General features: G+C 48.4%; 2 protein-coding genes across 2 annotated transcripts in view; both read right to left on the reverse strand.

Annotated features, from left to right (window-relative positions):
- The window catches only part of LOC135889562 (zinc finger protein 420-like), a 121,454-nt gene that overhangs the window by 14,195 nt on the left and 82,341 nt on the right, over positions 1-24,918 (reverse strand). The gene's annotated exons all lie outside the window — the stretch shown is intronic.
- LOC135889464 (zinc finger protein 707-like) lies at positions 93-23,490 on the reverse strand. Its single transcript, XM_065417334.1, has 6 exons — positions 23,434-23,490; positions 9,389-9,471; positions 7,359-7,472; positions 5,469-5,595; positions 506-607; positions 93-136 (listed from the first exon to the last, which is right to left on the reverse strand). The coding sequence occupies exons 2-6, from the start codon at positions 9,410-9,412 to the stop codon at positions 93-95; spliced, it is 411 nt and encodes a 136-aa protein (XP_065273406.1). The 5' UTR covers positions 9,413-9,471; positions 23,434-23,490.

Below are 24,918 nucleotides of genomic sequence, written 5' to 3' on the forward strand. Positions count from 1 at the left end.
TCCCTTTGGATCTTCCTGATAACGTCCCATGTGGTTCTACTTGCTCAGCATCTTCCTGCTGGGGTTTCTCCTCATTCTCACTCACCATCCCATCACCTGAATGGGAGACAAAGAGAATCCAGATATAGGTCACCCCCTGTACCAGAAAAAAAGGAAATCTCAGAGAGAGGAATGGAAAAAGGGATGAACAAACCAAAATATGTGTGGGAGAGATCAAACCTATCAGGAGCTGATTTCCCCCAAACCCTTCCCCAGAGAAGAGAGGAAGGGATCAGTTTTGGTCCGCATCTCACCAGAACACTCAGGGAAAAGCGAGATCGGGGAGGGATCTGCTGCCATTTGTCAGTCAGAATAGGAGGGAATCCATGAGTGACATTTTCCATAAGGATTCCACATCTGCAGAGAAGAATCCTAAACTTGGAGAGCTCACAGGGTCTTTGTAGGGCATCCCAAATGTTTCCTGCATTCCCAAACAGTTGTTGAGTTGGTTTAACCAATTTCTCACCTCTCAGGAGCACTTCTTTCTCAGAGCCCTGGAGGTCTGGGATCCACGGCTCTTCCCCTCGTTCCAGCTGCGAGATCACATCAGGTTTGGAAACTGGAAACCCTACTCCAGGCAAAGAAAACAAGGGAGGTCAGTGGAATTTATGGGATACTTGGCACAAAGAATATTCCATGGTTTCAACCCAGCTCATTTTTAAGCAGTAACATCCCAAAGCCATCTTCCTTGCCTCAAAGTGGCAGAAGAGTTATTATAATAAATCATATGCATTACCTTAGTGCCTCAGGACCAACTAACAGCGGGTCCTCATTGTGCTAGGCAAATTACAAACCCAGAATAGTAGATGGCCCATGCCCTGAAAAATTTACAATCTAAATATACAAGAAGGACACAGAATGGGGGAAGGGGTAGAACCCACTGTTAGAATAGAGATATTCAAGCCTGCCTGTAAAGCCTATACTTTAAGAACTTAGGTGTATTTTTATCATTTAGCTAGTTACAGAGGTATAAAAACAAAGAATCAAAATCACAGTCCGCCTGTGTATGGGCCTTCTCTCACTAGGATAGTCTGAGGCCTTGTTCTTAGGCTAAGGCCTTTGGCTAAGCAGCAGGGGCAGCCATAAGCTGGGAAGCGTAGGGTCACATCCTCACATCCCAAACCAATCACACTGAAATAAGGTGGTATTGGGCTGTTAGGAAGACAATCCTGTCCAGATAGCACCCATTACCACCAGATAAAGAAACAGACCTTAAGATGGTTAAAGAAAACTTAGTTTGATAGCATCCTGTCTGGCAAGAAATCACTTATCAATGGTTGTGGTTGGGAAACCCTCATTTCCGAATTGTTTTATCTTTATGGCCACTGCTTTTACATTGTCAATCAGTCTGGTTCTCTAATTGTTTCTATCTGCTGTATAATTAATTTTGCTAGGTGTAACTTAATTAGGGTACTGGGATATAATTGGTTAGAAAATTATGTTACAATATGTTAGAATTGGTTAGTTAAATTTCAGTACAATGATTGGTTAAGGTATAGCTGAGAATATTATTATATAAACAGGGTCAAACAAGAGAGGGAAGGGAAACTGGAATCATGTTTGTTAAGGGGGGAAAGGGAACAGGGAATGGAGACACAGGCAAGGCTCTGCGGCATCAGAGCTGGGCAGGGAACACTGGGGAACAAACTATCGCGTATAGAGAGAAGCCCGACTGGTGTGAAGGGCTTCAGAATATGCCTGCTTGGAAACTAACCCCAATAAACATGGCATTCTCTGCGCTTCGGACTTCTGGTCTTTTGCTGCTTGCTGTCTGCGTGACAAGAACCAGGCAAGTGGGAGGGTGAAGGGAAAGCCCGCTAACAAAACTGACATGACCTGATAACCAAGAGGTAAGCCTTTAAGGAAGGTTTTAATACACTTTGGAACTGATCAGGGATTCCCACGAGGACTGATGAGGGGGCAATGGTAAATACACATTTAGATCCTTTTCTTGTTTTATATCTTTTCCACAGAAGGCGCACTGGCATACTGTCATGGATCCATAGGATCTGTGCAATGCCCTGGCTTTTAAACAGTCCTTGGGAGGTTTCCCTTGAGTGCACTAGACCTCCAAGGGGTCCCATTCTTCCACAAGGATAGGCCATGTAGCTTCAACACCTGAGACTGAGCCTCTGGCTTCAACACTCTTTTTTCAACCTGTGAGCTCTGCCAGCAGGTCCAGCTGAACGACACTCCTGGTCAGAGACTGTTCCTCAGTCAATGCACAGAGCAAAATGTTTGCTGTGACACTGGGCAGACTTTTAAAACATAGCAGAGCTTATTAGTCAACTGAGCACTGGAAAGTCCTTAGATTAGGACAGAGAAGCAAAGAAGACAATATAGTCCATACTGGCCAATGCCCTGGAGCCCTGTTGCTGTAGAAAATGCTTTGGTTTCCTTTCACTGTGACTGTCCATTTGTCTTCGCTCCGGCAGAGCTTCCTGCGTCTGCGAGCCCAGTTCTTCCTGCTCCCAAAAACATAACGAGTCCATGTGTGCTTCACTCAGCCAAGCAGATATCCTCCCATGGCCAGGTAATAATTATTCCCTTGTGTCTGTCCGGTATTCCATTGATGTAGGTTGGTCCCAGCCAGTCCTTAATGATCCATTCATATCACCCCATGACAGCTACATGACAAAACACCTCATGTCTCCTGCTCTTTATAATCATAGCAATACAAATCACAAAGGGAAACTGAGGTGTGTATTGGCATCATACAAGTATCTCCAAAATTCCCACCTCTACCACACACACACAGCTCACATCCCTTGGAGATGGAGCAAAGCTCAGGAACTGGACGTTAGTCCAGTGACCACAATGGAGGACAAGCTGCAATCCTCACACCTTAGTCAAAAAGGAGAGGCATGTGGGTCCCCACCCATAGAGGGGGGCTGGCTAGAGGCCTGATACAGGAGAGCGCATTCCTTGAGCAGACCATGGAGGCAGGTCAAAGGCTTAGCTATCCCAGAACTGTGACATCGCAAAAGCACATTTTGGGGAATTAAGAAATCTAGTGACGCAGGTGTAATGGGAGGGAGAATTAAACTCCCCCACCGTGTGGAGAAGGCTGGGGAATTAAACACTAAAATTCAGGAGCAACAGCCTCTAATACTTCCAGAAAAGGAGAACGTAAGAAACAAGAACTGGGCCACGCAACCTAGGAGAGAGAGCCTCAAAGATCCAAGGAGCCTGGAGGGAAAACAGCTTGTGGCCGCTGCAGATGGGGAGAGGGGATCAAGACTCTCTCCAAACTCTCACTCCTGCTGACCCCGACCTGATTTTATGATCTATGACCTAGTCTCATGTCTTGTGGGCAATGTTATACACGCTAGAGGTGAAATGTCATTATCAGAGTATTGCTTATTAGCTTGGAACATGCATGGAGGGACAAGGCGGTGATCATATATAAATGGGTTATTAAGGGCAGGAACTACACTACAGCCGGGATCAAAGCCCTGAGATCGATCCACCGGTGGTCGATGTAGCGGGTCTAGTAAAGACCCACCAAATCGACTACAGACCTCTCTGCAGTCGAACCCTGTACTCTACGCTGACGAGAAGAGTAAGGTAAGTAGACCCTGCGGTAACTCTACCTAAGGTACATCGACTCCACCTACGTTATTCATGTAGCTGGAGTTGTGCACCATAGGTTGACTTATCGCAGTAGTGTAGACATAGCCTAAGCTTGCTACAATAAAGGGTCTTATATTAGGTTGAGGCTCTGTGGGAGTAGTTATGCTGAAGTCTGGGATTTACCTGAATAGGCCTAAGGAGAGAATCCTAGGTCAGATATTTTGCACCCTCATTTTGAGAGACTAACGAGTAACCACAAACACGTGCAATAAGCCACAGGATTCTGAAAGAAGGAAGTTTGGGGCGGGCTTCAGCAATTAGGTTGCTATGAAGAATCTCAGCAGTTGGACCGCATTCATATATTGGAATTATTAATAAATAAGTGATGTAAATCATGAGTATTAATGCTTGATGCTTAATTATGGACTTTCCAAAGGCCACGTATGGTTTGGGGCAGCTATTGACATTATTATAATCAGAGTAAAGGAGCAGATATGGTATATAGCCATCATATTACCATAAGAAAGGCGATAAATACCTCTCCTAGTTACCATTTTTTCATTTTGTCGGGTCCCCGAGACAGTGTAAACTGAAGCAGGGCCTTCCTTCTTATGGTATCCCTTGCCCCTCCATCTTTGTTTCCAATGGTGTCCATAATTTGTAAGTATGCACAGTGCAAGACCCTCTTTACTGTACTTACCTTTATTGTTATATATATTGATTTTTGCCTATGATTTCAATTATAACTGTCTGTATTAATCAAGTTCTGTGTGTTTCACCAAATTTCATCTCCTCCAGTAACTTTGAGTAGCCATGTACAAGGACAAGTTGTATTCCAATACGTAATCCTATAGGTGTAAAAATTGTACAGGCTACACTACCACCCTGTGACATCATGAACAAAGTGCCCATTTGTGCCTGGGTAGGGGCCCTGGTACGGGAGGGAGGAATGCAGCAAGGACTCAGGATCGGTGGCCAGGGTCGCTGTGCATAGAGATGGGGAGTTTATATGAGGAGAGGGGTAATGAGTAACAGAGGGAGGTCAAGAGTTAAAATAATAATATTTGGGGGGGGAATGTACAATTAAGTGAAACTGAACAGAAATAAAACTGGAGTGTAGGCTCTAAAGCAACAAGGCTTGGATAGGGATTCGGGGTTAAAGGTCTAGGATCCCCCAAGCTCTAGATCCCCAAACCTCTCCTCCCTCCCACTGACCCACCCAGCCCACTTCCTGGGTGCCCTTCCACCACACTCCCCTCCCCTTCGTCCCACATTACTCGCAGCCGGCACCACGGGAACTTCTCGTGTTCCCTCCTCATCTCTCACTACCTCATCCCCTCTCTGCTGCTTCTTAGCTCGAATCCTATACACACCCTCCCCATGTCCTGGCACCCCAGAATTATCTACTCCCCCACCTTCTCCTCCCCTCCCACAGCTCTCTTCTCCCTTCACCTGTGGGGTCCTGAATGGCAACATTATACGCTCTCCTATCAAAAGAGGAGCTCATCTGATTGTCACACAAGACATGCATGAGTCATACACTATTTACTTAATTTAGAATTCTACAGGCAGCATATTTTCCTCTTAAAATGAGGAAAAGGCATTAAAGCTACAGTTATTAATGTAGATATTAATGTATCCAATAACGATACATTAAATGCAATTTTAAAATGACCGATAACACCAAAAAGGCACATGTCCAAAAATTATACTAGAGGGTGGGAGATAAGGCAAAAAAAGGGGGGCAAGGAAACTTGTCAAAACTTGTATAACGAATAAAGGTATAAAGTTATTAATACTCAGGTTCTTTAGAGACCCCACAGCTTCTAAAAAACTGAGGGGACGGGAATCCTTACCCAGTAAGACCACCGTCTCATAGTTCTCCTGCATGACATCCCTGTAGAAGGCTCTCTGAGTGGGGTGCAGCAGAGCCCACTCTTCCCTGGTGAAATACACAGCCACCTCCTCGAAAGTCACCGGCCCCTGAAAGAGCAAGAGTCCAACACTCAGTACCTGCTGCCCCAGTCACAACCCCACTATTCACGGAACAGCAGCACCAGGTAAACGGAAGCTCCAGGAGGCACATGTTAACAGAGTCCCACCCCACCTTGCCTAGAGCAGCCAGGAGGCATCAGAGGGTAGAAAGAGAGAACCTTCGTGTCTCCCAGCTGACAGAAGGAGGCAGGGTCTTCACATTTATCACATACCTACTAGCCAGAGCTTGATATAGGAGATGGGGCTGTCTCTGGACCCTGCTGGTGGCTCCCTGCTAGGAATCCCAACACTCTCCAAATAAAATATATGGAAGAAAGGGGAAGTCAATAGTAAAGAATATAAGTTAGAAGGTCAGAATTGTAGAAAATTGGTAAGGGAAGCTATCAGAAATCAATGATCAATCAATGACAATAAGAAGGAAGTTTTTAAAAGTATATTAAGTACAACATAAATCCTAACTATGGTAGTGGTAAATTACTAGATGGAAATGGTAGAATTATCAAAAATAATGCAGAAGAGGTAAAAGTGTTCAATAAATATTTCTCTCCTGGATTTGGAGAAAAACAGATGATGTAACTCTTATCATAAGATGTTGACGCCGACAGCCTTTCCATTCCAACAGTAACTCACGAGGACGTTAAACACCATCTATTAAAGTTAGATGTGTTTAAATCAGTGGGTCCAGATAACAAGAGTTTTGAAAGACCTGGTGGAGGAGCATGATGGACTGTTAATGTTGATTTTAATTAGGACTTGGAACACTGGGGAAATTCCATAAGACAGGAATAAAGCTAATGCTCTGCCAATATTTAAAAAGTGTAAAAGAGATGACCTATCTAATTACAAAAGTGTTAGTCTGAAATTGATACTGGGGAAGAGAATGGAGCAGCCGATACTGGATTTCATTAATAAAGAATTAAAGGGGGGCTGTGACGGGGCAGCCCCGCCGCACACTAGCCCCGGCAGCGCCAGACAAGTAGCTCTGTCGGCGGAAGTCCCGCCCCGCTCATACTGGGCATGCTCCAAATGCTCAGGGAGTATAAAAAGAGGGAACTCAGCTCAGTCTGGGCTGGCGGCCGCAGGAGAAGCACGTATAGGGAGAGCTCCGGCCGAGGACCAGCCCGCACTCTTGAAGCTACCGGGAACCGAGGCCTCTCCAGTCCGGTGCGAAGCCCCACTGCGGGAGGAACCAGAGGAGGCAACAGACCCCGAGACTCGCGGAAAACCAGGAGACCCGTGGGAGACCCCAACGGCTGAGCTGGTAGGAAGTGACCCAGGTGGAGTGACGGACTGGTATCTCGGCCCCAGTAAGCCTCAGCGTGTTTCGGTAGGACCCCCCCACTGAGTCAGTAACAAGGCCATACTGCCCTGTGACGAGGGCTAATTTCCCCGGACTCTGGCCACTAGGCCGTGCTGCCCTGTGACGAGGGCTAATTTCCCTGGACTCTGGCCACTAGGCCATGCTGCCCTGTGATGAGGGCTAACTATCTGGACCCTGGCCACTAGGCCGTGCGGCCCTGTGACATGGGGGTTAAACCCTCACGGGTGGTAATAATTAGTACCAATTAACAAAGGTTTAGAGACAATAGATCCTATCAAAATAACTGGATATCCTTATTGGATGAGATCCAAGTTTGGTTGCAGCTAATAGTACTTATGTAATATACCTAGACTTCTGTAAGGCATATGACTTGGTTCAGCACAATATTTTGACTAGAAAACTAGAAAGATACAAAATACACATGGCATACATTAAATAGATTAAAAACTGTGATTTTAAATAGGGAACCATGGTCGAGTGGATTTCTTTCTAGCAGGTTCCCGCAAGGATTGGTTCTTGGCCCTCTTCCATTCTTATCAATGACCTAGAAGAGAATATAAAATCATCACTGATAAAGTTTGCAGTTGCCACAAAGATTGGGGGGGGTGGAAACTAATAAAGTGTCAGTAGATTCAGGCTCCAGCACTGGGAGTCTGGGAAGTTTTCCCAGCCCTGGCTGGGGGGTTATTTCCTGTTCCACAAAGAGGGGAAGTTCCATTCTCAACTCCTGTGCCTTGAAATTAAGACCTATCTCACACTACACCCCATATTCAGCATAGTGGTAGGATTATAATATGATTAGGACATGATTATGAGGCATTTTGTGCAAGATGGGTCATGTGTGGGGTCATTGGAAAAGTTGTAATTTGCTGAATATGATTATCCTATTTGTGTGCATGGATCATGTTTGTATCTGAAGTTATAGATATTGACTATGTATCTGTATTTCAAATGTGCTTACTCTGGGTAACAACCACAACTAGCCTTTCAGGTACAACAGTGAAGAAGCCAGACAGTGCTGATGGCTCATCAACAAAGACAAAGACAATGGACTGTGGAAGACCTTAGCCTTCCTGTAAATGTGTCAGCCAGCCTATGAGTCATGGCTACAGCAGGGCATGTGACCAGACCACATGACACTGAACTCCATTTTGGTACTTGTATTTTTCCACAAACTGGACTGAGAACTGAGTTTGGAACAAAGGGTTCCCGCCATGTGGAAAAGCTACATAAGGTGGGGTGTGACATCATCTCTTGGCCTCATTCCCCAGGCAAGAGAACTCCTGGAAGCACCTGAGGAACAAAGACTGAACTGGGGGATGTGCTGGTGGACTGCTTCAATCATTAGTCAGGGAGAGAAACTGCTAATTCCAATTCTATCCATCTAGTACAGGGGCGGGAAAACTTTTTGGCCTGAGGGTCGCATCGGGTTTTGGAAATTGTATGGAGGGCCAGTTAGGATTCAGGGGGCCTGGGGCAAAGCAATTTAAGGGGCCCCTTCCATAAAAATAAGTTGCAATACTATAGAATACTATATTCTCGTGGGGGCCCCTGCAGGGCCTGGGGCAAATTACCCCACTTGCCCCGCCCTCTGGGCGGCCCTGCTGACCTCCCTGACCCCTATCCACATCCCTGCCCCCTGACCACCACCCCGAACTCCCCTGCCCTCTATCCAACCCCCCCGCTACCTGCCCCCTTACCATGCCTGGAGCACCGGTGGCTGGCAGCACTACAGCCACACACCGCGCAGCACAGAGCACCGGGTCAGGCTGGGCTCTGTAGCGGCGCTGCCCCAGGAGCTCGCAGCCCCACCGCCCAGAGCATTGTGCCAGTGGCGGGACAAGCTGTGGCTGCCGCGGAGGGGGAACAGGCGGGGAGGGACCAAGGGCTAGCCTCCCGGGCCAGGAGCTCAGGGGCCGGGCAGGAGGGTCCCGCGGGCCGGATGTGGCCTGCGGGCCATAGTTTGTCCACCTCTTATCTAGTATGCTAGGCTCAGTTTGAGTTTCTGGTTATTTGCCAAGTAATCTGCTTTGATTTATTTGCTATCACTTATCGCTGGGAAATTGGTGGTTGTTTTCTGTCTGTCCTTGAGTGGCTTAGGTAAAGCACTCAGGTAGCTTAACTGAGTGTATGGCGCCACCTGCTGTCGTGTTGGGTGATAAAATGGCCTGGAGAGGCTGGCTGAATCTCCAGCAAAGCAGTGTGAGAAGGGCCAGCCCAGGTTCAGGGTTAGAGGGCACAGCGGTTCCCAGAAGTCCCTTAGACTGCACACCGGGGTGACAACCCATCACACCCTAGATTACACAAGTCTCAGCACCTTTTCACGTCCTGTCCCCTCCCATTCTCCACCCTAGATAGTTCCTATCTCCCACCACCTCTAGCAGCTCCCACCCTCCTATGCCTTTACTGCTCCTCTCCCTCCAAGCAGAACCCATCACCAGCTCCCTGATAATCCCTTACCTGAGCCAGCTCCATTGCAGCCATTTCCTTCCTGCTGGGAGGAGGGGATGATCTGGAGCGAAACGTGGACGTTATTCTGTAGCCTGCCAGGGCGAGAAGGGCAATGTGAGAGAATTCAGATGGGGTTTTTGTCCATTCCACAAGCCGATTCCCCCCAGATTTTTCCCTGCTAATGGACATTCTAGGTTCTGCCACACTGCGAAGCACAGAGTGACCTTATTCCAGTACAGGCCTTGCCCCCTCCCACCAGGGTGTAACCCTCTGACACATGGTGAAACCCTCCCAGTAGCAGAGTCTCTCTGTTACACTTATCAAGTTTGCGGAGGATACCAAGCTGGGAGGAGTTGCAAGTGCTTTGGAGAATAGGATTAAAATTCAAAATGATCTGGACAAACTGGAGAAATGGTCTGAAGTAAATAGGATGAAATTCAATAAGGACAAATCCAAAGTACTTCACTTAGAAAGGAACAAGGAGTTGCACACATACAAAATGGGAAATGACTGCCTAGGAAGGAGTACTGCGGAAAGGGATCTGGGGGGTCACAGTGGATCACAAGCTAAATACGAGTCAGAGTTACACTGATGCAAAAAAAGCAAACATCATTCTGGGATGTATTAGCAGGAGTATTGTAAGCAAGACACGAGAAGTAATTCTTCCGCTCTACTCCGCACTAATTAGGCCTTAACTGGAGCAGTGTGTCCCGTTCTGGGCGCCACATTTCATGAAAGATACAGAGGGTCGTGTGGCACCTTTAAGACTAACAGAAGTATTGGGAGCATAAGCTTTCGGGGTAAGAACCTCACTTCTTCAGATGCAAGTAATGGAAATCTCCAGAGGCAGGTATAAATCAGTATGGAAATAACGAGGTTAGTTCAATCAGGGAGGGTGAGGTGCTCTGCTAGCAGTTGAGGTGTGAACACCAAGGGAGGAGAAACTGCTTCTGTAGTTGGATAGCCATTCACAGTCTTTGTTTAATCCTGATCTGATGGTGTCAAATTTGCAAATGAACTGGAGCTCAGCAGTTTCTCTTTGGAGTCTGGTCCTGAAGTTTTTTTGCTGTAAGATGGCTACCTTTACATCTGCTATTGTGTGGCCAGGGAGGTTGAAGTGTTCTCCTACAGGTTTTTGTATATTGCCATTCCTGATATCTGACTTGTGTCCATTTATCCTCTTGCGTAGGGACTGTCCAGTTTGGCCAATGTACATAGCAGAGGGGCATTGCTGGCACATGATGGCATATAGAACATTGGTGGACGTGCAGGTGAATGAGCCGGTGTTGTTGTAGCTGATCTGATTAGGTCCTGTGATGGTGTTGCTGGTGTAGATATGTGGGCAGAGTTGGCATTGAGGTTTGTTGCATGGGTTGGTTCCTGAGTTAGAGTTGTTATGGTGCGGTGCATGGTTGCTGGTGAGAATATGTTTAAGGTTGGCGGGTTGTCTGTGGGCGAGGACTGGCCTGCCTCCCAAGGTCTGTGAAAGTGAGGGATCATTGTCCAGGATGGGTTGTAGATCACTGATGATGCGTTGGAGAGGTTTAAGCCGAGGACTGTAGGTGATGGCCAGTGGAGTTCTGTTGGTTTCTTTTTTGGGCCTGTCTTGTAGCAGGAGGCTTCTGGGTACACGTCTGGCTCTGTTGATTTGTTTCTTTATTTCCTTGTGTGGGTATCGTAGTTTTGAGAATACTTGGTGAAGATCTTGTAGGTGTTGGTCTCTGTCTGAGGGGTTGGAGCAGATGCGATTGTACCTCAGTGCTTGGCTGTAGACGATGGATCGTGTGGTGTGTCCGGGGTGGAAGCTGGAGGCATGAAGGTAGGCGTAGCGGTCGGTGGGTTTTTGGTATAGGGTGGTGTTAACGTGGCCATCGCTTATTTGTACGGTGGTGTCTAGGAAGTGGACCTCCCATGTAGATTGTACTGAGGTATCTCCATACTGATAATTAGCCTCTGAGGATAGAACAAGAAGCAATAGGCTTAAACTGCAGCAAGGGAGGTCTAGGTTGGACATTAACCACTCGTTATCTCCATACTGATTTATACCTGCCTCTGGAGATTTCCATTACTTACATCTGAAGAAGTGAGGTTCTTACCCACGAAAGCTTATGCTCCCAATACTTCTGTTAGTCTTAAAGGTGCCACAGGACCATCTGTTGCTTTTTACAGATTCAGACTAACACGGCTACCCCTCTGATACTTGACTTCATGAAAGATGTGGACAAATTGGAGAAAGTCCAGAGAAGAGCAACAAAAATGATGAAAGGTCTAGAAAACATGACCTATGAGGGAAGATTGAAAAAATTGTGTTTGTTGAGTCTGGAGAAGAGAAGACTGAGAAGGGACATGATCACAGTTTTCAAGTACATAAAAGGTTGTTAGAAGGAGGAGGGAGAAAAATTGTTCTTCTTAACCTGAGGATAGAACAAAAAGCAATGGGCTTAAATTGCAGAAAGGGAGGTTTAGGTCCGACATTACGAAAAACTTCCTAACTGTCAGTGTGGTTAAGTACTGGAATAAATTGCCTAGGGAGGTTGTGGAATCTCCATCATTGGGGATTTTTAAGAGCAGGCTGGACAAACACCTCTCAGGGATGGTCTAGATAACATTTCGTCCTGCCTTGAGTGCAGGGGACAGGACTAGATGACCTCTCGAGGTCTCTTCCAGTTCTATGATTCTATGAACCAAAGGCCAGAGAAGAGCAGAATCAAAGGAGTCACTTTGGGGGATTCTCCCTATCATTGTCCCCAAGGCAGCTGTCTCGGGTTTACAAAGTTGTTTGATGCTCCAGCCTTTATACAGTCTCTCCTGGGAGTGCCCCCTTTCATGGGCTGGGCCTAGTTTTAGCTTTTGGCAAGCGTGACCCTGGGGGCTCTGAGACTGGGCCTCCTTGTTTCTTTATGTGGCTCCCCAGTGAGTCCAGATGAGTAGATATGCCTGACAGAACCTGTGAACATAAGAATGGCCCACTCCATCAGACCCGTGGTCCATCTAGCTCAGTGGCCAATGCCAGGTGCTTCAGAGGGAATGAAGAGAACAGGTAATCATCAAGTGATCCATCCCCTGTCACCCATTCCCAGCTTCTGGCAAACAGAGGCCAGAGACACCATCCCTGCCCATCCTGCCTGTGACACTGGCAGATGAGGTGTTAGCTCTTGCAAAAGCCCCCATGTCTTAATTGAACATGGACAAACGCATAGCTGGAATCAGTCTGACTCACCAGTGTTAGTAGTGTTAAAACAGGTATTAGAATGACAAATGTGTTTAGACTTTATTGAATGCTTTATTGAGTTGCAGCCTGGGTTAATAACTGACTAGTTGCATTGTGAGCCTCTGTGGTTATTTAAATCACCAGACAGGGGAGAGACTTTACCTAGGGGAAGTGCTGATTGGCAACAGAATGCATTACACCCTGCCTGGCAGGAAAGGTCCATCAACACCAGATAGACTATTATGGGATGTTAAAGAAGACAAGACTGTTGTTGTGCTCTTGACCTCTCATTAGCTGAGTTTGCAGCTCAGAGCACATGGCAGAAAGAGGATAAAAAAACCCATGCTGAAGGAACTGATTATCTGTATGCTGCTTGGACTCTGGGGGGGCAAAGTTTGTAGGCATAAGGAAGAGATTCTCAGCTCCTTATCCTGGGTTAGTCCTTAAGAATATGTAGAGCTTGCTTATTATAGAACAGGGGTAGGCAACCTATGGCATGTGTGCCGAAGACGGCATGCGAGCTGATTTTCAGTGGCACTCACATTGCCCGGGTCCTGGCCACCAGTCCGGGGGGCTCTGCATTTTCATTTAATTTTAAATGAATCTTCTTAAACATTTTAAAAACCGTAGTTACTTTACATACAACAATAGTTTAGTTATATATTATAGACTTATAGAAAGAGACCTTCTAAAAACGTTAAAATGTATTATTGGCAGGCAAAACCTTAAATTAGAGTGAATAAACGAAGACTCGGCACATCACTTCTGAAAGGTTGCTGACCCGTTATAGAAGCTTCCATTGCCTTTTGAAATTTAAGACTGTAATTCGTCTGCATCTGCTTTAACCTGCTTTAACTTTGTAAACAATTCTCATTTTGTTTTAAATAAATCTCAATACAAGTTATGACAGGACTGGCTACAAGTGTTGTCTTTGTGGGAGATCTAAGATTCAATTGACCTAAGGAAGTGACTGATCCTATGGGACTGGCAGTAACCTGAACATTGCTGTGATTCATGGTGTAAGGCAGTGGTTCTCAACCAGGGGTCTGGGGACCCCTGGCGGGCCACAAGCCGTTATCAGGGGGGCTGCCAAGCAAGGCCAGCATTAGACTGGCTGAGGCCCAGGGCAGAAAGCTTAAGTCCCAGCGCATAGGGCTGAAGTCCAGGGCCCCTGAGCCCCACCACAAGGAGCCAAAGCAATGTAGCTTTGTGGGGGCCCTGTGGCATGAGGCCGCAGGCAGTTGCCCTGCTTGCTACCCCCTAATGCCAGCCCTGGCTTTTGTATACAGAAAGCGAGTATTGTGGCCCACATGGGCCATGGAGTTTTTATAGTATGTTGGGGGGGGGGGGGGGCTCAGAAAGAAAAAGGTTGAGAACCTCTGGAGTAAGGGACCATCTGTCACAAAGGTGAGCTCACCTGTGTGGTGAGATATATGGGATGACCCAAGGGAACTGTCTGTGATTCCATGTTAATGCTGTTACAGTGCCTGAAGCGTTTACACTGGATACTTGGTTGGTGAAATCTATATATAGACCTCACAACCAATTTGGGGTTTGTTCCCTGCTTCTTACCAGTCTGCCCGAGGCTGGTGCTCATGCCCTCGAGTCACTGAAGACAGCGTTACAGAGACTTACGGGCACAACGCCACCAGCAGCAATTGGCAGCAATGCAGAGCAGGCTTTACAGTGACACAGTGTGGGCCAAATGGTCCATGGACTCAGTCAAGCCCCAGTTCTCCGCCAGTGCACGTCAGCATCCCGGCAACCTTCAAGGGCGGTCAAGGCTGCCACTCCTGGAGTGATGATGGATCTCCTGAATAGCATCACCTGTGCCCCATAACCCGCCTTGTCTCCTGAGACAGAGGTGAGTGACAGAGGGTGCACAACGGATCCGGGGGTGGGGGGGGAGTAGGAAAGAGATAACAAAACACACCTTCTAGGGGTCACCCCTCAGGAAGTCAAGGTAACAGGCATTGTGGTGGCAGTAAAGGGGGAGGGGAAGGAGTGGGAGCAGCACCCTCAAAGGCAATGCTGCCAGTGGGTCACCCCACCACATCAGGCATGGGGCTGATAGGGGGTCATTCCCTGGGCCTCGGTGCCTGTGAAGGGCTATATAAACCCCACGCTGGCATAGAAGGGGTCAAACTGCTTTAGTCTGGACTGGCCCAGCTCCTCCACACCTGCAAACCATGCCAGGACTGGAGCAGGAGTTAACAGGAGAGACCTACTCTATTCAGACGGGGGCAACCCTGGGAAGGGAACAGTCTGTGGAGCATCTCCAGCCCCAAAGACAGGGCTGGCAGCATTCGGGGCTCTGGCCTTCACTGAGGGAGGCCCAGCAGTTGGGCACCAGTTTGATGGGCTGGATGGCCTCTCACTGGGGGCTGCCAGCAGCCTGGCACATGGAGTAGATAAGGGGTGGCCTGTGGAGCAGGAAGCGGGGCAGCGTCCCAGACAGCACACCGAGAAGGGAAATGGAGAGGGGACATAGATTCATAGATTCTAGGACTGGAAGGGACCTCGAGAGGTCATCGAGTCCAGTCCCCTGCCCACATGGCAGGACCAAATACTGTCTAGACCATCCCTGATAGACATTTATTTAACCTACTCTTAAATATCTCCAGAGACGGAGATTCCACAACCTCCCTAGGCAATTTATTCCAGTGTTTAGGAAAAAATTCCTAACTGTCAGGGTGGTACAATCGCATCTGCTAGTTATCTCCTCCTTATGACACCCTTTTAGATACCTGAAAACTGCTATCATGTCCCCTCTCAGTCTTCTCTTTTCCAAACTAAACAAACCCAATTCTTTCAGCCTTCCTTCATAGGTCATGTTCTCAAGACCTTTAATCATTCTTGTTGCTCTTCTCTGGACCCTTTCCAATTTCTCCACAGCTTTCTTGAAATGCGGTGCCCAGAACTGGACACAATACTCCAGCTGAGGCCTAACCAGAGCAGAGTAGAGCGGAAGAATGACTTCTCGTGTCTTGCTCACAACACACCTGTTAATACATCCCAGAATCATGTTTGCTTTTTTTGCAACAGCATCACACTGTTGACTCATATTTAGCTTGTGGTCCACTATAACCCCTAGATCCCTTTCTGCCGTACTCCTTCCTAGACAGTCTCTTCCCATTCTGTACGTGTGAAACTGATTTTTTCTTCCTAAGTGGAGCACTTTGCATTTGTCTTTGTTAAACTTCATCCTGTTTAACTCAGACCATTTCTCCAATTTGTCCAGATCATTTTGAATTATGACCCTGTCCTCCAAAGCAGTTGCAATCCCTCCCAGTTTGGTATCATCCGCAAACTTAATAAGCGTACTTTCTATGCCAATATCTAAGTCGTTAATGAAGATATTGAACAGAGCCGGTCCCAAAACAGACCCCTGCGGAACCCCACTCGTTATGCCTTTCCAGCAGGATTGGGAACCATTAATAACAACTCTCTGAGTACGGTTATCCAGCCAGTTATGCACCCACCTTATAGTAGCCCCATCTAAATTGTATTTGCTTAGTTTGTCGATAAGAATATCATGCGAGACCGTATCAAATGCCTTACTAAAGTCTAGGTATACCACATCCACAGCTTCTCCCTTATCCACAAGACTCATTATCCTAATGAAGAAAGCTATCACATTGGTTTGACATGATTTGTTCTTTACAAATCCATGCTGGCTGTTCCCTATCACCTTACCACCTTCCAAGTGTTTGCAGATGATTTCCTTAATTACTTGCTCCATTATCTTCCCTGGCACAGAAGTTAAACTAACTGGACATGGGACACTGCAGTGAATTCAGCACCCGTCCTGAAGGCCATTGGCAGAAAGTCGTTGTCCTTCCTGGCCTACAGGGGTCAGACAGTGACACAGAGATCCCTTGGCAAAGGGTCACTTGGTCTTTGCCAGCAGCTCTCACCTGAGACCTGACAAACCCATCACACCAAACACATCTCTTGGAGGATGGTCATGTGAGGTGTGTACAGAAAGCTCATAACTGGTCAAGACTCAAAGACCGAGAGATCAACGTATGGGTCATGTGTAAGGAACAAAGCATTTATATTGAAAATCTACTTTATGAACTTGGAATGGAAAATCAATCACCGAGAGGTAACGGGCCCCGGAATTGGCCCATCCACCCAAGAGGGAGTTGTCACTTCTCACTAGTCAGCTGGCAAGGTAACGCAACGCTCAAGTGACCAGCCTTGCTCCCTCCCAAACTGTCAATGGAAAATCATCAGAGCACCACCAAACAACTGAAACTTATGGGGGGGTGAGCTGAAGGTAACAAATTTAATTATCTGAAATCCAAAATATGAATAGTTTAAAGGTACACGTTACACATGTATGGGGTGGAGGTGCAGGCCATAGTGTATTGGGGAGGGGGCCTGTTTGGAGGAGGGGCAGAACTAGGACATGGCTAGACCAGGAGTAGAATGCCCAGCTGGGGCACAGACCATGTCAGAGATTTCTCTCGCTGGCTCTGTTACCAACTGCCCATGACAAACACTTGAAAGAAGGGGAGGCCGAGCTGGAAATGGTGGCAGAAGGAGGAGGTGGGGAAGAGAGAAACATTTGAAAGTATGACCATTATTCCCATTCCACCGTAATGAAAAAAGTACAGGAGAGAGGAGCTGCACTTCAGAATCACCCAGCACCTACGTGGAGAGAGCACTAGAGTGGGACTATTCCTGGCTCTGCCACAGGCCTGTTGGGTGACCTTGGGTAAGTCACTGCACTTCTCTGTGCCTCCGATTGCAAACTTGTGTGAGACCCACAACTGCCTATAGGACTGCTAACTCCTCCCGCCAACATCGCTCTGTGCAAAAAGCTAGGAAATTCACTTACAAAAAACTTTATGACCGCAGGATTTAAGGTTGCCTGGAGCTGTCTAGTGCCCCTCTAGAAGAGAGATCAGCAAAACTCAAACTTGTAATAATCAGGAAATGCAGAGATAAGGTACACACCAATGTAATCCTAATTCTGACCCACGTGAGCAATGACCCTTTCTTTACTCCTACAACACACCTATGTGCACCCAGCTATTTGAGATAGTGCCTATCACTAAAGTACTAGGGAAAATGTCAACCAGGGCACACAATAAAGCACTTTATCTTTGCTAAAATGGAATTTGGTTTTAGGTGAGCTGCACTGTACAGGAGCTACTGACACCTGTTCTACACTCAGATACTGGGCCTGCTCCCCAGAAACAGCCGCACACTTGTCAATTGAACACCTCTTCACCCCTTTTTACAACTCTTTCATCCTTACTCACAGAAGTTCCAGCCAACTTTCTGGCTGCCCCCAGGAGTCTGGGGAGGGAGTCCTAGTAACCTCCTGTGGCCAGTGTGGAAACTAAGGCACAAGGATCTTTCAGTGTCTGGCTCAAAAAGTCACCCACTTCACTGGATAAATCCCTAGTTCCTGGAGTCTCTTTCCCTGGAAGTTTTTAAGAACAGGTAGGACAAACCTCTCTCAGAGATAATCTACACATACTGGGTCCTGCCTCAGCAGAGAGAGCTGAACTTGATGACAGCTTGAGATCCTGAGCAGCCCTACATTGCTAGGATGCACATTTGGTAACAGGAGAGACAAACCCCCAGACTGGGGGATTTTCTTTGGCTATGAAATGAGGGGAGGGGAAAGGGGGCAGTTTGAAGGGATTTTATGTGACTGTCCAACACACACACATAGTGACGGTTCCCCTCCCCCCCCTTCACACGGGCCGCAGGGAGCCCGGGGGGCAGTTTGAAGGAGGCCAGGGAGGGGGAAGGTCCCTGGAGCAGGGAAGGAAGTAGCAGAGGGGGATGGGCAGGTGTAACACACAGAGACACACACTTTTCTCCCCCCGAAATCATGATTTGAGGACTTCATTACTCAGCCAGAGGTTAGGGGGCTATCACAGGAGTGGGTGAGGAAGGTTCTGTGGCCTGCGATGTGCAGGAGCTCAGACTAGATGATCATAAGAACATAAGAAAGGCCGTACCGGGTCAGACCAAAGGTCCATCTAGCCCAGTATCCTGTCTACCGACAGTGGCCAATGCCAGGTGCCCCAGAGGGAGTGGACCAACAGGCAATGATCAAGTGATGTCTCTCCTGCCATCCATCTCCACCCTCTGACAGACAGAGGCTAGGGACACCATTCCTTACCCGTCCTGGATAATAGCCATTAATGGACTTAACCACCATGAATTTATCCAGTTCTCTTTTAAACTCTGTTATAGTCCTAGCCTTCACAACCTCCTCAGGTAAGGAGTTCCACAAGTTGACTGTGCGCTGCGTGAAGAAGAACGTCCTTTTATTTGTTTTAAACCTGCTGCCTATTAATTTCATTTGATGACCCCTAGTTCTTGTATTATGGGAATAAGTAAATAACTTTTCCTTATCCACTTTCTCCACATCACTCATGATTTTATATACCTCTATCATATCCCCCCTTAGTCTCCTCTTTTCCAAGCTGAAGAGGCCCAGCCTCTTTAATCTCTCCTCATATGGGACCCATTCCAAACTCTTAATCATTTTAGTTGCCCTTATCTGAACCTTTTCTAGTGCCAGTATATCTTTTTTGAGATGAGGAGACCACATCTGTACGCAGTATTCGAGATGAGGGCGTACCATCGATTTATATAAGGGCAATAATATATTCTCAGTCTTATTCTCTATCCCCTTTTTAATGATTCCTAACATCCTGTTTGCTTTTTTGACCACCTCTGCACACTGCGTGGACATTTTCAGAGAACTATCCACGATGACTCCAAGATCTTTTTCCTGACTTGTTGTAGCTAAATTAGCCCCCATCATATTGTATGTATAGTTGGGGTTATTTTTTCCAATGTGCATTACTTTACATTTATCCACATTACATTTCATTTGCCATTTTGTTGCCCAATCACTTAGTTTTGTGAGATCTTTTTGAAGTTCTTCACAGTCTGCTTTGGTCTTAACTATCTTGAGCAGTTTAGTATCATCTGCAAACTTTGCCACCTCACTGTTTACCCCTTTCTCCAGATCATTTATGAGTAAGTTGAATAGGATCGGTCCGAGGACTGACCTTTGGGGAACACCACTAGTTACCCCTCTCCATTCTGATAATTTACCATTAATTCCTACCCTTTGTTCCCTGTCTTTTAACCAGTTCTCAATCCATGATAGGACCTTCCCTTTTATCCCATGGCAGCTTAATTTACATAAGAGCCTTTGGTGAGGGACCTTGTCAAAGGCTTTCTGGAAATCTAAGTACACTATGTCCACTGGATCCCCCTTGTCCACATGTTTGTTGACCCCTTCAAAGAAGTCTAATAGATTAGTAAGACACGATTTCCCTTTACAGAAACCATGTTGACTATTGCTCAACAGTTTATGTTTTTCTATGTGTCGGACAATTTTATTCTTAACTATTGTTTCGACTAATTTGCCCGGTACCGACGTTAGACTTACCGGTCTGTAATTGCCGGGATCACCTCTAGAGCCCTTTTAAAATATTGGCGGTACATTAGCTAACTTCCAGTCATTGGGTACAGAAGCCGATTTAAAGGACAGGTTACAAACCTTAGTTAACAGTTCTGTAACTTCACATTTGAGTTCTTTCAGAACTCTTGGGTGAATGCCATCTGGTCCCGGTGACTTGTTAATGTTAAGTTTATCAATTAATTCCAAAACCTCCTCTCGTGACACTTCAATCCGTGACAGTTCCTCAGATTTGTCATCTACAAAAGCCAGCTCAGGTTTGGGAATCTCCCTAACATCCTCAGCCGTGAAGACTGAAGCAAAGAATCCATTTAGTTTCTCCGCAATGACTTTATCGTCTTTAAGCGCTCCTTTTGTATCTCGATCATCAAGGGGCCCCACTGGTTGTTTAGCAGGCTTCCTGCTTCTGATGTACTTAAAAAAACATTTTGTTATTACCTTTGGAGTTTTTGGCTAGCCGTTCTTCAAACTCCTCTTTGGCTTTTCTTATTACATTCTTGCACTTAATTTGGCAGCGTTTATGCTCCTTTCTATTTGCCTCACTTAGGATTTGACTTCCACTTTTTAAAGGAAGTCTTTTTATCTCTCACTGTTTCTTTTACATGGTTGTTAAGCCACAGTGGCTCTTTTTTAGTTCTTTTACTGTGTTTCTTAATTTGGGGTATACATTGAAGTTGGGCCTCTATTATGGTGTCTTTAAAAAGCACCCATGCAGCTTGCAGGGATTTCACTTTAGTCACTGTACCTTTTAACTTCTGTTTAACTAACCCCCTCATTTTTGCATAGTTCCCCCTTTTGAAATTAAATGCCACAGTGTTGGGCTGTTGAGATGTTCTTCCCACCACAGGGATGTTGAATGCTATTGTATTATGGTCACTATTTCCAAGCGGTCCTGCTATAGTTACCTCTTGGACCAGCTCCTGCGCTCCACTCAGGACTAAATCTAGAGTTGCCTCTCCCCTTGTGGGTTCCCGTACCAGCTGCTCCAAGAAGCAGTCATTTAAAGTATCGAGAAATTTTATCTCTGCATTTCGTCCTGAAGTGAAATGTTCCCAGTCAATATGGGGATAATTGAAATCCCCCCCTATTATTGAATTCTTAATTTTGATAGCCTCTCTAATTTCCCTTAGCATTTCATCATCACTATCACCGTCCTGGTCAGGTGGTCGATAATAGATCCCTAATGTTATATTCTTATTAGAGCATGAAATTTCTATCCATAGAGATTCTATGGAACATGCGGATTTGCTTAAGATTTTTACTTCATTTGATTCTACATTTTCTTTCACATATAGTGCCACTCCCCCCCCCGCACGACCTGTTCTGTCCTTCCGATATATTTTGTACCCCGGAATGATTGCGTCCCATTGATTGCTCTCAGTCCACCAGGTTTCTGTGATGCCTATTATATCAATATGCTCCTTTATCACAAGGCACTCTAGTTCACCCATCTTATTATTTAGACTTCTAGCATTTGTGTACAAGCACTTTAAAAATTTGTCACTGTTTATTTGTCTGCCCTTTTCTGATGTATCAGATTCTTTTTTATGTGAATGTTTATCATCTGATCTGGCCCCTACTTTATCCTCTTCCATCCTCTGCTCCTGACTAGAACCTGGAGATTCTCTATCATTAGACTCTCCTCTAAGAGAAGTCTCTGTCCGATCCACGTGCTCCTCTGCAGCAGTCGGCTTTCCCCCATCTCCTAGTTTAAAAACTGCTCTACAACCTTTTTAATGTTTAGTGCCAGCAGTCTGGTTCCACTTTGGTTTAGGTGGAGCCCATCCTTCCTGTATAGGCTCCCCCCATTCCAGAAGTTTCCCCAGTTCCTAATGAATGTAAACCCCTCCTCTCTACACCATCATGATGGTCCCTTCTGGCCTTAAAGTCTGTGAGTCTATGAACTGTGCCTTGCGTTGCACAGACACTGATGGAGATCAGGGCCCCATCGTGCTGCGCATGGCAGAGAACCTGACTGAGAATAGCACCCCATTGTGCTGGGCACTGCACAGACAGACAGGGACAGTCCTTGCCCCAAAGAGATCACAACCCAAGTAGACAGTGGGTAGGAGGAAAACAGAGAGGGGCTGCGACTTCCTCCAGGTCACCAAGCAGGTCACTGACAGACCCTGGAACAGACCGCGGTAACTCCAGAGCCCCGTCACCCGCAGCCTGGAGAGGTCCCCAGACCCCACTGTATTAGGTGCAGGAAGCGGTGGTTTCTCCATGGATGCACAGGCTGTCTTGGCAGGGCAGCTCAGCTGCAGTCCCTGCACACACAGCTGGGGGTGTGTGTCCTGGGTCAGGAGAAGTCGGTGTCCAGTCCTGTGGGGCTGTGCTCCTGGCTCATACCTCACTGCTGCCCCTCCGTTACCAGCTGCACTGGTCAGCCAGCCCCAGGCCTCACTGAGGTCACTACATATACTTGGTCCTGCCTCGGCAGAGAGAGCTGGACTTGATGATAGCTTGAGATCCTGTCCAACCCTACATTTTATATAGGTATAAAGACAAAACATACAGAATACACTGCAACATAATGTCAGGCAATTCAGGAAAAAAAACCAACCCCACCCCAAAAAAACTACACTCCACAGCATATGTCAGTTGTTGATCAGAAGTAAAATCTGAGTGTATTTCCCATCACTACTTAAAAAATGAACAGAGAGGAAAGAGGCAACATTTGCAATAAACGTCTAGTCACGCTGAAGAACGGGAGCAAAGGGGTAAATCTGAGCTGTGGTTCGTGTTTTATCATTAGAGAGACAGGGCCCAACACTCAGGGCCCATTCAAGTAGAACTAGACAAGGAGAGAGAAAGTGGCCCGGGGGGAGGGGGAGGGATTTTAGGATATTTTATATCCATCTTTGAGAGTTGTGGGGAAAACGGGTCACACACTGCACATTTGGTAACAGGAGAGACAAACCCCCAGACGGGGATGGGGGGGGGAGGGGGAGTATTTCTGTGGCTATGAAATGAGGAGAGGGGGAGGGGGGAGGGGCAGTTTGAAGGGATTTTATGTGACTGTCCAACACACACAGACAGTGACGGTTCGCCTCCCCCCCCCCTTCACACGGGCCGCAGGGAGCCCTGGGGGGGGGGGGGGGCAGTTTGAAGGGGGCCAGGGAGGGGGAAGGTCCCTGGAGCAGGGAAGGGGGCAGCAGTGGGGGATGAGCAGGTGCAACACACAGAGACACACCCAGAAACTGACACACACACGCACACTTTCCTCCCCCGGGGGTTTCCCGCCCCCCCACTGACCCTCCCATCGCTACGGAGGCCGCCCTGGGACCAGCCGCCCCGCCCCAGCTTCCGGCCTGACCCGGTGCGGGGGGGGTCCTCGGGGCGGGGTGGTCTCCCTCTACCCCGTTCCGCTCTTACCGGCTCTCCCGCGGTCCCGAAGCAACCCCCGCAGCGGGCCCGGAAGTGACGCATACCGCGAGGAGCCGGGCGGGGGGACGAGACACGTGACGGTTGCGGCTGTTAGGTCCGTTGGAGCGCGGCGCGCGCCGCGTTGGTAGGCGGCGCTGCCCCTCCGTTGAGGGCGGGGTTCTCCACATCCCCAACCCTTAGCCCCCCTCTCCGGGCCCCTCCTGCCGCTCCCGGCCCCACCCCGCCCAGCCCGCGCTCCCGGATCACACGGAGACAGCAGCAGAAGTGACTTTAGGCATGGGGGCGGACGAACGGGGATCGCACGGAGCATGCGCAGTAACAGTTGCTGAAACCTTCCCTCACCTGAGCTGAACAGGGCGGAAGCGCTCCTGGGGCAGGCTGGGAGATGTAGTTCCGGACTCTCCGGGACCGGACGTGACGTCGGACGGGGAGGCGGGGCCCGGCTGCGAATGCGTGTGGGGTGCTGCGGCTCTGCCTGGCTCGTCCGGGGTCGTTGGATCCTCTCCCGGGGCCGGAGAAGAGTTTTGTGTCTCCCGGCTCTGGGCATGCGCAGATCGGGGGGCTTCCCCCCAACGGACACTGGGGCAGAGTCACCGGCTGGCCCCAGCCCCGCCCCCGGGCAGGAGCGAGTCCGCCCCACACGTGTCCCCGCCCCACGCGGGGCCTGCCCCTCCCCCTCTCCCAGGGTCTGCGCTGGGGGCGGGGCCCGTTATTAGCCCCGCCCTGCCCGGGGGGAGGGGCAGCCCCTGGGCCGGAGCCTGCAGGGAACGAGCTCAGAGCCCCCAGCCCGGGGGTGAGATGGGGGCACACAGGACCGGGGGGGGAAGGAGGGAGATGGGGGACATAGGACTGGGGGGAGACGGGACCGGGGGGGAAAGGGGGGAGATGCGGGGAGAGGGGGCCGGGGGGGAAGGGGGAGAGGGGGCCGGGGAGGGGAAGGGGGAGATGGTACCAGGGAAGGGGGCGAGATGGAGGGGAGATGGGAAGGGGGAGATGGGGGGAGAAGGGACCGGGAAGGGGAAGGAGGAGATCCGGGGGGGGGGGGGGGAAATTCCCAGACCTGGGACCTGCCCAGCCCCACTGGCTGCAGCCTCTCTGGGCAGATCATCCCGTCCCGGGGAACAAGGAGCAGAAGGAGGCAAAGCCGGATTCGTCAGCCACGGGCCAGCCACGGGGTTTCATTGCCGTGTAGACGTACCCTGACATTACATCTACACTGCGATTAACACCCCCGGGGCACCTGTCTCCAAGCCCGGGGCAGCTGGCTCAGGCTTGTGGGGCTGGGGCTGCAGGGCTGTACAATGACAGTGCACACGTACGGCTTGAGCCCAGCCTCTGAGACCCACAAGGGGGCAGGGTCTCCCAACCCAGCGGGAACACACGTATCTGCACCACAGTTTTGAGCCCCACAGCTTTAGCTCCAGGAGCCCAAGTCCGATGACCCAGGCCAGCCCTGCTGCAATCTTTATCTCG

The sequence above is a fragment of the Emys orbicularis genome, chromosome 15 (assembly GCF_028017835.1).
Source record: "Emys orbicularis isolate rEmyOrb1 chromosome 15, rEmyOrb1.hap1, whole genome shotgun sequence".
Classification (NCBI taxonomy): domain Eukaryota; kingdom Metazoa; phylum Chordata; order Testudines; family Emydidae; genus Emys; species Emys orbicularis.

Bases quoted from the DNA above. Each gene is read 5' to 3' on its own strand.
- LOC135889464 (XM_065417334.1), bottom strand. From the start codon at position 9,412: ATGGCTGCAATGGAGCTGGCTCAG. The intron at 5,596-7,358 runs GTATGCCATGTG...TTGCTCTTTCAG, and splicing joins CAGTTTTTAATCTATTTAAT to GGGCCGGTGACTTTCGAGGA. The intron at 608-5,468 runs GTAAGGATTCCC...TGCCTGGAGTAG, and splicing joins TGAGACGGTGGTCTTACTGG to GGTTTCCAGTTTCCAAACCT.